The sequence below is a fragment of the Protomyctophum parallelum genome (genome assembly GCF_964188405.1).
Source record: "Protomyctophum parallelum genome assembly, chromosome: 8".
NCBI lineage: Eukaryota > Metazoa > Chordata > Actinopteri > Myctophiformes > Myctophidae > Protomyctophum > Protomyctophum parallelum.
Genome location: NC_139703.1, coordinates 21,646,473 through 21,661,472, shown reverse-complemented (window position 1 = coordinate 21,661,472; position 15,000 = coordinate 21,646,473). Strand labels below are relative to the sequence as shown.

Sequence of the window (15,000 nt, the reverse complement as noted above, 5' to 3'; positions counted from 1 at the left end):
CCCCGATCAATCGTTTAATAGGATTAACCCATTTTGACCTGAGATCAGATTCTACAAAATATCTTCTACAGCCTGACAGTTTTCTGAAAAAGCTATGTTTCTATGTCAGTCGTTCTTCGATTTTTCAAAAGATAGCAGACCTACAAGCTCGTAGCGCGCCACTCGGTGGCGCGCTATGAGCTTGTAGATCTGCTATTTTTCAATAGCTAAAGCATAACATAATGCTAACACCAAAAGGGGTTCCCGCCCAGAATGGTCCTCCAATAAGGTTGTTAACTAAAATGAAATAATGGCAACTGTAATTGAGAATAAAATAATCGTCATTCTACGGCCTATACCCAATAAAAGCCTTTGTTTGATACATCCATCTTTTATTAAAGCTCAAATAGCGACTGGCAAGACTAAAAAACAAACTGACAGACGCCGAAAAAGCCGGAAAAACCAACACACGGAGTCGCGTTTCATCGCAATCACTTAACCTGACGCTGCCAGATCCAAGAAGCTTGCTACACACAAATTTGTTTCACAGCTTATTGGGATCTGGTATCTCGGAAGCAAATTCGATGACGGTGGCTGTTCCTTTTTTTCAAGATACTTGGTAGATGATTGGATGGGACCGTCTGTCTATCACCGTGTGGGCGTGCAAACACAACCAATCATATTGACGTGTCTATATAGCTTCACATCCGGGTTTCGCACATATCCCGCCCTTAGCTCACGCTGATTGGTTCGAACCACGGAGCGGTTCGGCGTTAGCTCAACTCCCTGAGAAATCCCAGATGGTTGGCTGTGTTGGGGAACATGGTTACCCAATACCGCCCCCATCTGGCGATGAGAGTCAGGTTAGCAATCACTCGGGGCAGGGTCGGAATCGTGACGTAAAACCCCCCCTCGGATCTCGGGTCTGTCATTCAGTCTGACATTATGTGTAATGTACGAGGGGATCCGAGAAGAGCCCTTATAGGCTACTGTGTGTGTGTGTGTGTGTGTGTGAGTGTGAACTGTCTGTGCTTTTTTTGTTGTCGCAAATGTTAATAAAATATTAATTCAGTGTGTGATGGGGAAAGAAAGTTCTGTTTAAAGTGTGATAATTTAGGCTGACCTAGGATCAGGTTATAGTGTTGCAGCGACACGAACGGCTGTGTTAGGTGTGACGACTATGCTGATTTAGGATCAGCAGCGCAAGACTTATACCACACGATTCAAGCACCCCGTCCTGCATGGTTTTTGCCTTGTGCTGATTTGAATGAAAACACCGGCGTGCAATTATACTTTATATCGCGGATCCCGACAACAGAGGTGAAAGCAAACTATAGCAAAGCTCAAATCAATGTAATAGAAGGTTTAAAGCAACCATGACAACTCTCCTGTGTATCCCCATTCCCCACAGCACGTGGATAAAGAAGAGAGCAAAGTAGCTGTTTAGAAGTGCATTGAGTGTCGTGCCTTGTTAATATTCCATTCAGCCAAGACCGGGACATGCATCTAGCTTCTGCTAAAACTGATGATTGTGTGTAAAAAAAAAAAAGATGTGTCCGTATGGTCAATTTTGTTATGCACGCACCCTCTACTGCAGTGCGCAATCCGCGCAGCCTGCAGGGAACCTCTCTCTCTGTCTGTCTGTGTCCCTCTATCTTTCTCTCTCTCGCGCTTTAATCATAAAATGGTAATTGGTCAATACGTTATATTATTTCTATATAGTCCACATTTATGTCTGCCTGGCTGGGTCTGGGCCTATTGGAAATAATCGGATCTCGGTCGGACTATAGGTGCCGCAATTTGAAAGAAATCTCGGAACGGGTCGGAATCGGTAAAAAATGTCACAGATTAATTTTGGATTTCGGAACCGGTGGTTCAGGGGTAGAGTGGCTGGATGGGAACCGCAAGGTTGCCAGTTCGAACCCTGTGGGCTCCCCCAGAGTTACTGTCGAAGTGTCCTTGAGCAAGACACTGAACCCCTAATTGCTCCCCGATGTGCTGGTTGGTGCCCTGCATGGTTTCCGCTGCCATCGGTGTGTGTGTGTGAATGGGTGAATGTAATGATAAAGGCGCTATATAAATGCACCATTTACCATTTGACCCCATTTGAGAAGCACAGAATCAGACTACAGAGCAGACAGAATAAAGCGGAGTGCAGTGGCGTGCACAGACATTTAGAGGGGCAGGTGCTCAAGTGAAAAAAAGGGCACATTGTGCAGTGCATTTTGGGGCGGGAACCCATTTTGGTGCTTTAGCTATTGAAAAATAGCAGATCTACAAGCTCATAGCGCGATTGGCGCGCTACGAGCTTGTAGGTCTGCTATTTTTTTTTATTTTTTTTTATTAGCTTTAGATTGTGGGGGCCTAAATAATATAGTAGAAGGGTTTTTTATCAAGATTTGATCAATGTCACCATGGTTCACACACTACAAATTCTTTTTTTTTAAGAGCAAAATTGCCAAAAGGGCAGGGGGTGTCTATATGTGCACGCCACTGGCGGAGTGTATCTTTGGCGTTCCGGTTGGAACCCGTACCACCATACCGTGTTGGGCATCTGCACCGAGTCCACGTACGCCTGGATGTCATCATAGCTGGACTGCATGCTGATGATGTCATCGATGACCTCGTCCATCTAAGAGTTGAAGCCACAAAAGAACAAAGAGAAAAAGAGAGAAAAAAAAGGCCGGGAGAGTTAGAAGCAAACCGTGGTTATAACAAGTCGTTTGTTGTGGACGGAAAGACTCGAGTGTCACTAAAGTCTTACATTTTGTAAAAACGCTAGACCAGGGTCAAAGTGGGTGGGGGGGGGGGGGGTGCCTCAGAATACTTTGATAATAAATGAACGTTAATTAGCGTTCTTTTTCAGTCTACACCAAACCCCAAACCCCAAACGTACTGTTACTATGACAAAAGGTTCTATAAAGTAATTCAGGTGGTGCTGTATAGATGAAAAGGTGACTGGCCTATCGGCTCGTTCCTGCAGCAACGCAGGCGTGCCATAACGGACGGTATAACGCACACCCCCCGTGTAATATTGCTTATTATAACAACAGGTCGTTTCGAGGAAGCAATCTAATTGGTTGAAACAGCCATCTGGCCGTGCTTCAAGTGAGCATGATGGAATGCCTAATCACCTCGACATAAAAATCAGCTGCTCTGTTCTCCCAGATCTCAGCTGGCTGCTGGGTTGCTAGGCTAGCAAGTTTATTTGTGGTCGTAGTGACTGCATCCGTCATTAAATTGGCTTGTTTTGTTTTTGCGAATATCTTAGTTTTTTAATGAAATTGAGTCATTGAGCGTGTTTTTTTTAATGGCAACTGTTGTATAATCACAATATTCTGCAATTATACAATACAATTCTCAGGCGTGCATTAATGACGGTAAAGCACACCCTCTTGTGAAATATTGCATAAATGGGCCATTGTTGCAGCTGTATTGGGTGAGATGCAAAGTAGAGACGGCTGTCAAAATACTATATCTATAAAGGTGTGAATGCTACTGTTGGTCTATATACAATATTAGTTTGATATATATTGTTTTGATATATCATATGAACCATCCATGATCTCTCAGGTCATCTGGAGGAAAAGCTCTGCTTTCTGTCCCATAAAATCAAAAATAAACGTGTGGAAGCATGTTTATTGGGGACAAAATCTCAGGGGAAAAAATAATGCAGGTATATGCTGACACTCATATTATAAAACACAACTAAAGACCTTTCTGTTTGCCGCTGGCTTGCCTTTTTCGTCCTCTTCCTCTTCTTCTAACTGTATCTGATGCTTTGTACTCATTTTGTTACATGCATCCTATCGTCAATGCATATAGGCTCATTGTGTTTCCTTTGCTCGATGCTCTGTGCAAAGCACATCCAATTGCTTTGTTGTTAAATACCGATTTATTTCAGGGGGACTCATTTATAACCATACAGAATTAACTAACAGAATTAAGTTTTATTTCTTTAACCCGTTAAGACCAGGCACCAGGCCGTCTGGGCACCTTGGCTGGTATAATCCAGTCTGGCAGTGTGGCCGCGGGTTCGACTCCCGATCCCGACAGCCTTTACTGCGGGGGGGGGGGGGGGGGGCGGGGGTGTCCCTGGAACAACATCTTTTCAAATGGGGGTCGGCGGCCAGCGGGACACTTACATATAATTGTCGGGGTCCTCGACATGAAATGAATTTGAGGACCACACTTGTGATTTATAGAAAACATTTTATTTTGTGGAATCTGGTCTCAGGTCACGTTGGGTTCAAATAAGTGTGTGGCTTTGCAGATTTAACCCATTTTGGGGCGGGAACCCATTTTGGTGTTAGCATCACGTCGTGCTTTAGCTATTGAAAAAATAGCAGATCTACAAGCTACTAAGAGCTTGTAGGTCTGCTATTTTTGAAAAATCGAAGAGCGACTGATAGAATCTGATCTCAGGTCAGAATGGAAAACTGTCAGGATGTAGAAGACATTTTTTTAATCTGATCTCAGGTCAGAATGGGTTAATATCATAACATGTTACAGGTAGAGAGGCAGGAGTATAGCGAGGCGCCACACTATGCCAAGACGTGTGGTCAAAGTCTGCCGTGTGTTCAAAGGGCCCTCGTCCTTATATTGTCTTGTCCCTCGCTCACTTGTTAAGCTGTAATGACGGCTGCCAAGGCCATAATGGAGCGTTTAAACGCCAATGATAATCACAGTCAGTTAGACTCAGTTAGTCAATACATGCCTATATAAGCTTTTAAGGTAAGATCAACAACGCATGCACGCACGCACGCACGCACTCACTCACTCACTAACGCACACACACACACACACAGACACCTTCTTTCACTGATGAAAACTAAATAAAAACTAAACTATGATGACTAAAATTATGCCTAAATAAATATATTGACAGTTTCGTCAGCAAATAAAAACTAGCTCTAAAACGTGGGGGACAAGTGAAGAAGAGATCCACTAAAAAGACAAGTCATGTTATGTTATGTTTAAGGTTGTGCTCTGAAAATAGCAGATCTATACAACGCACGTTTGTGAGCTGGTTTATGATTTCCAGTTGTTTATGTGATGTTTTTTTGCATAGCAGCGTATATTTGGATGTCATTAAATGTTCCGATGAATTGAGTACAAAGGACCATAATGTAAACAAGCCATAGTAGTGTTTTCTTGGGTTTTAAATCCTCTTAGCAGACCTTGTATTGAACTGTACTTTACAGTGCTTTTCTTTCTCCTGCAAACTGTTAAGTATTCAAGCAATCAAAACAGACACACTGATGCACATGCTTTTGTCTCTCTCACACACTCTCTCTCTCTCTCTCTCTCTCTCTGTCGGAAGAGGAGATTGCACACACACACACACACACACACACACACACACACACACACACACACACACACACACACACACACGCATGTACTCATATCAGGGAGCAATGAAGTCATTATGGCACCAATAAAATCATATTTTTATATATCTTTTTATATATACGGTATAGATGCTGTAATCAAGTCATATTGCAGGTGGTCAAGCACGTGTCAATCACAAACCACTGCTATGAAACATTTAACTGAATGGAATTAAGGTTTTATTATTTGAGCATTTACGAAACATTTACCTGCATTAAATGAAGGTTTTTATTATTTTACCATTCTGCGTGGGCAGTGTGGTGGACAGTATCACGTTATATTTAGTTGAGTACTATAATGTTTTAAGTACTTTTTCTTTTTTTTAGTAAATGTACTTTACAAGTGATGTTTGCACTTTACACCCCACTCCACTTCAAAGGCAGATCTTTGTACTTTGGACATTTCTGGGAATGGGAAAACTGCATTAGGAATTAACCGCTTAAGTCAGGGGTAGTCAACTAAGTCTGTGTTCGGGCCAATATTTCTCCAGGTCTTTACGTGGGGGGGGGGGACGGGGGGGGACGGGACGGACTGTTTTTGAATATTTTAGTAGACAAAAGAAAAATGAAACAGCACAAGGTACAGTCATGGCATTTTGGTCCAAAAGGATTTCCGAAGAAAGACCTTGCGTTCTTGTTTCCATTCTGGGGTCCCATGAACTCACACATACTGTATATATACAGTCATGAACAATACTCTAAAACAGCATATAGGTGGGTTTTTGAATATTTTAGTAGACAAAAGAAAAATGAAACAGCACAAGGTACAGTCATGGCATTTTGGTCCAAAAGGATTTCCGAAGAAAGACCTTGCGTTCTTGTTTCCATTCTGGGGTCCCATGAACTCACACATACTGTATATATACAGTCATGAACAATAATCTAAAACAGCATATAGGTGGGTCATTGGTCCCAGGCCTAGAATAAGTCCAATTAGTTTGTGCAGTATAGAGGGCTCCAGCTAAAGTCCTGAGAGCCCTTTTGTGTTAACAAAAGATGAAATTCTTGCCCAGGAATCCTGTCCTTTGATTTGTGGAGGCGCATGGTCTTTATTTGGCCTTTTTTTTTTTTAACATCAATTTAGAGTCTAGAGGCCAAACTAGAGGAATATCTCAATTTAAATTAACATTAATTTAGTAGCAGAGAGGCTCACAACATCAGCCTGATGATGGCCTAAAAGTCTCCCCCAAGTCATAGCAGGGATATCCCTTAAAGATGTTGCCTTTCTAAATGTTTTTTTTTTTTGTGGCTTTCACCTTTATTTAATATTTCTTTTATGGAGGGACAGACAGTATAGGACTATAGGCTGACAGGAAATGGGGAGAGAGATGGGGTGGGGGGGGGTGACATGCAGTAAGGGCCGTCGGGATCGGGAGTCGAACCCGCGGCCACACTGCCAGACTGGATTATACCAGCCAAGGTGCCTGGACCGCTGAGCCACGGCCCAGGCCAGATGCTGCCTTTCTATATAACACGCGGGAGTACCGGGTTCGATTCCCAAGTGTTACACACTGTCTGAGTATCAGTATATTATAATGAGTATAATAAACATTATTTCGGTGGGGGTTTGATTACATTTCAAAAGAAAGCACAAGTCGACTATACACAAACTGCTACAAGGCCGAATCTGGGTTGCACGTGGTTTGTTGAACTCCCTCTGGAGTAAAAGTCATTAGACTAAAAGTAATTTTATAGCTAAAACTAAAAGTATTTGTTGTACTGGGTCTCTTCTATACTGACCTTTTACCTAACTTGTATTTGTTTTATTTGTAAATTGTCAATATAATTAGTCTTACACCTAGACCTAGTACCACCTCAGATTTTTTTTGTCACTCCAAGTACCACCACGGCCAAACGTGCCCGGTTATTAGTGGTTATTGATGCTTTTTTGGCGGGTTTATGATGGATTTCGGGTACCTACCTATATATACACTGTTATCAAAATGATAATGACAATATGACCACCATTATAATGACAATATGACCACCATTATAACTTATGTTAAAACAAATAGATCGCTGCTCAAATCCCCCTGTTCTCTTCTCTTCCTTAGCGTTCCCGTTTTTAGCCACGATTGCATCATTGTGACTGTTAGTTATATATATGTGCTGTTTAATATCCCGCCAGGCGCCAGCCATCAGTTCCCCTTGTTTGTTTTGATCGTGGCTACTACCAGTACAGGCGCATTAAAAGTAACAGCCAGGAAATGCGCTGTTCTCAGACTTCCCACGCTGACAAAGTGTTCAACAAAACATTTTTTTAATTCAATTTGAGTGATATTATGGTAATGTTATTTCCATTCAAAGTAGTATTTCAATAGTTTTATTATGTTTTTATTATATATTATTTTTATTATTATTTTCCGCGTACCACCTGGGGGGGCTCAAGTACCACCGGTGGTACGCGTACCACAGGTTGAGAACCACTGCTCTACAGTATATTAATCGTCAAGTATCAAGTATATCAACTCATCTACCAGGGTTGAATACTGTGTGTGTGTGTGTGTGTGTGTGTGTGTGTGCGTGCGAGCGACTGTGCGTGTGTGCGTGCGAGCGACTGTGCGTGCATACCTCATTCTCGTGGCTGCTGGATCCGATGTTGAGCATGGCCATTGGACTGTTGGGGGCGCTGTTGTTGGCGGACATGAGCTGCTCCGTGCGCATGTGGGGGGAGTGCAGGGGGGGCGGGGGGGCAGAGGCCGGGCCCCCCCCACCAGGGGGAGGGGGGGAGGGCTGCACCACGCCCGCTACCGCGTTGACCGTCTATACAGAGAGAGAGAGAGAGAGAGAGAGAGTGAGTGAGTGAGAGACAGAGAGACACAGAGAGAGAGAGAGAGAGAGAGTTTATAGTGTTTATGCTCTCTCAACATTTTCTTTCTCTATAATCTTTATCCCACGATTTTGCAACCCATTTTTTCACCTAGTGTCAATTATCTAATGTAATCCTGGGCACCTTACTTCCTCTGCCAACCTGGGGGGGGGGGGCAGCGGACTGACCTCATGCTTCCTTCTATGCATGAGGAGTCCAAGCTGCTTCTTTTCACCCGACAGGGGGGGAGAGTTTCCCCGGCCGGACGTACTGCGTGGAAGGAACACGTTATTCCGACCAGTTCCTTTCCCCTCCATCAGGCGCCCCGGCTGGCCAGGGGGAGGCACTATAGAGACCAGGAGTACTGCATGTTTTTTGTGAGGGTACCTACCCTAGGCAAGGACTGTCTAAAGAGGACGGGAAGCGAAGACCGTACGGGCGCCGCCATGTTGCTCCATGGTGCTCCATGGAAGGAAAGAAACATGCGCAGTGGGCTTTATGCAGCCAACACTTCCTCCTTCAGCTTCCTTGGTCTGCAACTGCGCATGTTTCTTTCCTTCCATGGTGCACCATGTGAGCAACATGGCGTCGCCCGTACGGTCTTCGCTTCTTGTCCTCTTTAGACAGTCCTTGACCCTAGGGGGACACGGGGAGAACATGCAAACTCCACACAGAAAGGCCCTTTCGCCAACCCCACCCTCGGGTATGCGCACTGATGACGCGGTGGAGAGAACACACCCCCAGCACCCCCAGCTCTGTCTCACCATTAAATCAAAGACTATACTTTGACACACAGACAGACAGACATGTACCTGTCTGGTGGCGTGGGTGGTAGACAGGTATTCCTTCACCTGCTGTCTCTGAGACTGACGGATGTGATAGTCTGTTGGATTCTCCAGGTGGGTCTGTACCTGTACTCAAGCACACGCACACAGCCACACAGCCACACACACACACACACACACACACACACACACACACACACACACACACACACACACACACACACACACACACACACACACACACACACACACACACACACACACACACGTAAAAGTCGGGTAATTCAAATTTTACATAAAAGTACATCTACCGGCATCAACATACTTAACACTTTCCCTCCCTAACACAAGTTACCCCTCGTTGTTGTGATTGGCACTTTGGAATATTTTTTCCAAACTACGACAAGCGACTACACCATTTTAAAGCGAATCTTCATGACAAGCAACGACTGTGTCGGCGCAGTGGCTAACAAAACAAAAACAACAAAAAGAAAGCTAACGTTAGACGTCAGAATAGAGTCTTCCTTCTTCCTGATGAAGGTCTGAACACACAGGATTGTCTTATTCATGGTCACAGCTCGACCCAGCGTGTAACCTTGTTACAAGTTGAGTCGACAACGATCACACAAATGCAACGATACACCACACAAACCTCTTGTTTCTTCATTGCAGAGGTAACCCAGCAGTCAGTTGTGTTAATGCAGCTAAGCTTCACTCAAATTAAATCGGCGATGTTCAGTTTTCCGATTTTACACTGCATCGCCATTACTATATTAACATTTCTGGAGAAAGATAGAAATCGTGAGCCGACGCTATAGCATTAGCTTCTTCTGCTGCTGCTTTTTTGCCACTCAGGCGGGAGAGCGCATCACCGCATGCCTGGCTGACATCTCACAGTGGATGTCCTCCAACCACCTCAAGCTGAACCCAGACAAGACTGAGCTTCTCTTCTTCCCAGCTAAGTCCTGCCCTATGCGGGAGCTAACTATCTCCCTGGTAACGTCTGTCCCGACAGCCAGGAACCTTTGGTGTTGTCCTGGACAGTCAGCTCTCGTTCAAAACTCACATCAGCTGTCACTCGATCCTGTAGGTTCACACTCTATAACATACGACGAATTAGACCGTTCCTCACCCAGGAATCAGCCCAGCTCCTAATCCAGACAACAGTCTTGTCAAAACGTGACTATTGTAACTCCCTCCTTACTGGCCTACCGGCATGTGCACTTAAGCCTCTCCAACTGATCCAAAATGCCTCAGCTCGCTTGGTCTTCAACCAACCAAAATTCTCACATGTCTCCCCCCTGCTCCACTCCCTCCATTGGCTCCCGCACAGAATACAAAACTCTGATGCTGGCATTCAAAGCAACCAATGGTATGGCTCCCCCATATCTTGCAAGTATGATTGAACCCTACAAACCCTCCCGCGCACTCAGATCAGCCAACGCAGGGAAGCTGGAAGTACCCTCACTAAAAACGCCGGGACAACGCTCCACACGTCCCAAACTCTTCTCCCTTCTGGCTCCAAAACTGTGGAAAGCACTTCCTGTTGCAGTCAGAACTGCAGCATCACTCCCAATCTTCCGCCGTAGTCTCAAAACCCACCTTTTCAGACTCCATCATGACCCATAGCACTTACCCTATACCCCCTTAGATAGCACTTTTGTAGACTTAGATAGCATTTGATACAGACTTATAGCATGTTAAGTGGTTCAAATCAATTCTGAAGCGGACGGGGGGCCAGTGGAGGGAGGCGAGGACGGGGGCGATATGGTCCCGCCTATTTGTGTTGGTGAGGAGGCGAGCGGCGGCATTCTGGACGAGCTGATAAGACGCCTAAGAGCCGACTGATCGATGCCTGCATAGAGAGCATTACAGTAATCTAGTCGAGTTGAAATAAAAGCGTGGATGACTCTCTCGAGGTCAGCGAGGAGCAGATAGGCCTTTGCCCTATAGCTAGAAGCCTAAAAGTTGAAAGAAGCTAGCCTTGGCCCAGGCCGTAGCGTAACGGTCTGGGCACCGGACTGGTGATCCAGTCGCGGTGTGCCGCGGGTTCGACTCCCGGACCCGACACGGCCTTTACCGCATGTCATCCCCCCATCTCTCTCCCGTTTCCTGTCAGCCTACTTTCTATCCCTTAAAAAATCAATAAAGGCGTAAGCCGCAAAAAAATATCTTAAAAAAAAAAAAAAGAAGCTAGCCTTGGCCACAGAACTAATGTGCTTGTCGAATTTGAGGTTATTGTCAAAGGTGACACCAAGGCTCTTAACCGAAGAACGGATGTTATATCACTGAGGGGAGCGAGTTGGGGTGATGGGTGAGCTGGGGTTATGGTTGAAAATGATGACTTCGGTCTTGCTTGAGTGAGAACGTTTGTATTCGTTCAAGATTTGATATCAGAGAGGCACTTCAACAGCGGCTGAGCGGGGTCGGTGCTGGTCTATCATAGTATAGTATAGTATATATGTATAGTTTCATCATATAGATATTCCACTGTTACGTTCTTAGCTTACGAATGTTTCATGATAAATGCTTTTTATATACTGTATGCAGTGTTGTGACTAACGCCCTTACATCGCGTTACGTTACATAACGTAACTACTATTTGCAGTAACTTGTAACCTAACGTTTTACATTCCCCATTCCATAACGGCCTTATAGTTATTGTGCGAGCGTTACCCGCGTTATGGCGTTATGTCAATGAATTTATGTGATCAGTGAAAACTGAGTCTCGCAGCTCCGTGAGTCTATCATACATTCATACAGGCGTCTCTGTGCTGCTGACTGCAGTGCAGAGAGAGAGAGCGCTCTCTGTGTTGACAGTTTCGTTTGTGCAGTCATACTAGCCTGAGCCTCTCAGCCCACATGGCTTGATACACCCTAACATGATAAAAGCACGTCGCAGAAGAGGTCATTGATTGGCTAACGTAGGGCCAGATTTCAGGGTAAGCCAATCAGAGACAGTCTACAGGGTGGGCGGGCTTATGGCTGTTGTAAACAGTAACACATTTAGTCACAGACACCTAAACCCTTGTAACACATACATAGATACTACACAGACAGAAATCGCCGGTAGAACAAAAATCATAATACAGTAGCACACGCTAAAATGGCAAATGCGGATCATGACAGCGAGATCGGTTGCTTTGGGAGTTGGAAATTTAAACACTATTTTGAGTACTTGCGAAGTTGCGATTGCGACCCAAGGTAACTTGTTTTGACGAGGTTAGCAACTAGTTAACATGGGAGCTAACATTAGTTTAACTCTGGTCCATATCGTTAGAAGCCAAGGAGTCCTCCTTAATAACACTATGGTACTTTACATCCGTTCCCCAAGCCTCACACTCGATGCTGCGTTTACACGGGCAGACACAGACGAATGGGAATATCATTTGGAGCAGGCCGAGCAGCTACTGTACACGTCTGTTTGCATCAACATGTTGCTGGCTTCACAATGAATGATATACTGTATCGTTGTCTGTCCCGTGTTTAATGGTCAGGGTTTCACTGTCCACAGCAGGCAGACCTGTCAAAACTATGCACTTCCCAAAACTCACAAGACATGCCAGCCACCACCTATAAGTTCAAACCGTTACACACCTCTAGAATATTTGTTTCCCCAGCTATCTCATTCCACTTTCATTTATTTTATTCCATAGTCTTAGTTTTTCTCTAATAAAGTAGTTTTTATTTGTTTTCTCATGTTCCCCTTGAAAAGCGTCTTTAAGTACTCAGAGAAGCATTATATAAATAATAATATTATCACTATTATTATTACTACTTTTTTAATTGCCTATGCTTATGTAGTCACTATTCATTGATTAACTCGTATCCAAATCCATTTGAAAAAAAGCTCACTGATGATCAGGTCAAATTGGCCTATTGATATGCGATTAATTGAGATTAATTAATCACAAAAAACCTTTTAAATCGTTTTTTATATTATTATTTTTTAAAGTAAAGTAAAGTAAAGTAGTTACTTTCAGAATTTAATGTAAAGTAAAGTAACAAATTACTTTTTTAGATAAGTAACGATAACTATAATTCCTTACTTTTTAAAAGTAACTGCTTTTTGTCCGTGCTTAATGTAAGTCGCTTTGTCAAATTCCTAAATTGTAAATTGTAAATTGAAACCAAAAAAATATGGATGCTTCAGTTAATAATCTCCCTGCATCCGTCTGGCAGACAAGCAAGTATATTGGCCAACCACCAGCCAATAGGATGCTTCGTAACAAACACCACCCCAATTATAGTGCCACGACAGTTTCAGCAAATGACAGATTAATTTCCGTCTCAGTACCGCAAGGTAAACAATCAGTCAACGCGGTGTCTAACTAGCAACCTCAAGGGGATCGGAGCGACAGAGTCCGTGTCAGGGTCACAGAGAATTAAAAAAGGTCAGGATTTAAATAGTCACATAGTGCCAAGTACACAGACTGTTCGTTAGCGTGTGTGTGTGTGCGTGTGTGTGTGTGTGTGAATATGATCTGTGCACATTTAATGGCAGAGAAGCCAAGTTGTGACAGCTGACATAAACACACTTTATTGGGTGTCAACTCCATGACCTGATGACATCTTCATCAGACAGACAGACAAAAACACATTTGCGCTTGAAGGGGGTGGATTTTGGGTCTGTATCGAAAAAAAATGAAATGCGCAATGGGGGTGTGGAAACCCATTTCTAATTAAAACCCATTTTGGGGCGGAAACCCCTTTTGGAGTTTTATAAATTATGTTATAATTTAGATATTGAAAAATAGCAGATCTACAAGCTCATAGCGCGCCACCGAGTGGCGCGCTATGAGCTTGTAGGTCTGCTATTTTAGAAAAATCGTGAAAATATTTATTTCAGAAAACTGGAGGATTTGGAAGAATCTTTTTAATTTTGAGGTCAGGCCTAAATGGGGGTATAGAAAGCATTGAGGCATTATATCGCTTTTGAACAGTTGGAAAAGAAAAAAGAGAAACATGCGATGGGGAGACAGCGGAGTGAACGGAGGTAGGGTGGGTGGGTGGCCACTGGCCAGGGTGCCTGAGAATCTGACCTGTGAATCTGATCTCAGGTCAGGTCATCTCTTTTTTTGGGGAGGGGGGGGGGGGGGGGGGGAGTGTGTGATGTGAAATGTGAGCTTTAGTCGTATTCCATCATATTCAAGTGCTTCTGGAGAGAAATTATAGTCACTTTCAGTAGAGGGGAGCTGTGTGTGTCTGGACTGTAGAGGGTAGCTGTGTGTGTCTGTGACTGTAGAGGGGAGCTGTGTGTGTCTGTGACTGTAGAGGGGAGCTGTGTGTGTCTGTGACTGTAGAGGGGAGCTGTGTGTGTCTGTGACTGTAGAGGGGAGCTGTGTGTGTCTGTGACTGTATAGGGGAGCTGTGTGTGTCTGTGACTGTAGAGGGGAGCTATGTGTGTCTGTGACTGTAGAGGGGAGCTGTGTGTGTCTGTGACTGTAGAGGGGAGCTGTGTGTGTCTGTGACTGTAGAGGGGAGCTGTGTGTGTCTGTGACTGTAGAGGGGAGCTGTGTGTGTCTGTGACTGTAGAGGGGAGCTGTGTGTGTCTGTGACTGTAGAGGGGAGCTGTGTGTGTCTGTGACTGTGCCCAGCTGATGATGGTCGTTGATGCTCATCAAGGAAGGCAATTATGTTTCTGCACTGTCAAAAGTAATGCTACTACTTTTGCAATGTAGTTAAATAAAAAATCTCAGGGGTGGGAAGATAAATGCTATAAAATTCAACTCAAGTCACCAGGGGGCAGCGGTGGCCCGAACGGTTTGCGGAGCGGTCTTGATATCGGAAGGTCACTAGTTCGTATCCCCGGACCGGCACGTTAAAATTACCACCGTTGAAGTGCCCTTGAGCAAGGCATTGAACCCCTACCATGAAATGTTCTATGAGCAGGGCCTGGCTGTAAACAAGTTATTGAGCTTAGCCCAGTTACCCTGGTAAACATAGTACCTTTCCTTACCTTTTACCACACGCCTACAGACATATAATGTCTGATTGAAAGACATAATATGAAAGGCTATAATGTGTATAGCCT

General features: G+C 44.3%; 1 protein-coding gene across 3 annotated transcripts in view; it reads right to left on the bottom strand.

Moving 5' to 3' along the window:
* The window catches only part of tfeb (transcription factor EB), a 93,246-nt gene that overhangs the window by 24,332 nt on the left and 53,914 nt on the right, over positions 1-15,000 (bottom strand). For all 3 annotated transcript variants that reach the window (XR_014569585.1, XM_083770522.1, XM_083770523.1), the window contains exons 5-7: positions 8,994-9,092; positions 7,944-8,135; positions 2,522-2,611 (exon numbers count right to left, since the gene is read on the bottom strand). Coding sequence is in view for 2 of the 3 variants with exons in the window: in XM_083770522.1 (XP_083626648.1) it covers positions 2,522-2,611; positions 7,944-8,135; positions 8,994-9,092 (381 nt within the window). In the remaining variant the exon portion in view is untranslated. The remainder of the gene's footprint in view (positions 1-2,521; positions 2,612-7,943; positions 8,136-8,993; positions 9,093-15,000) is intronic.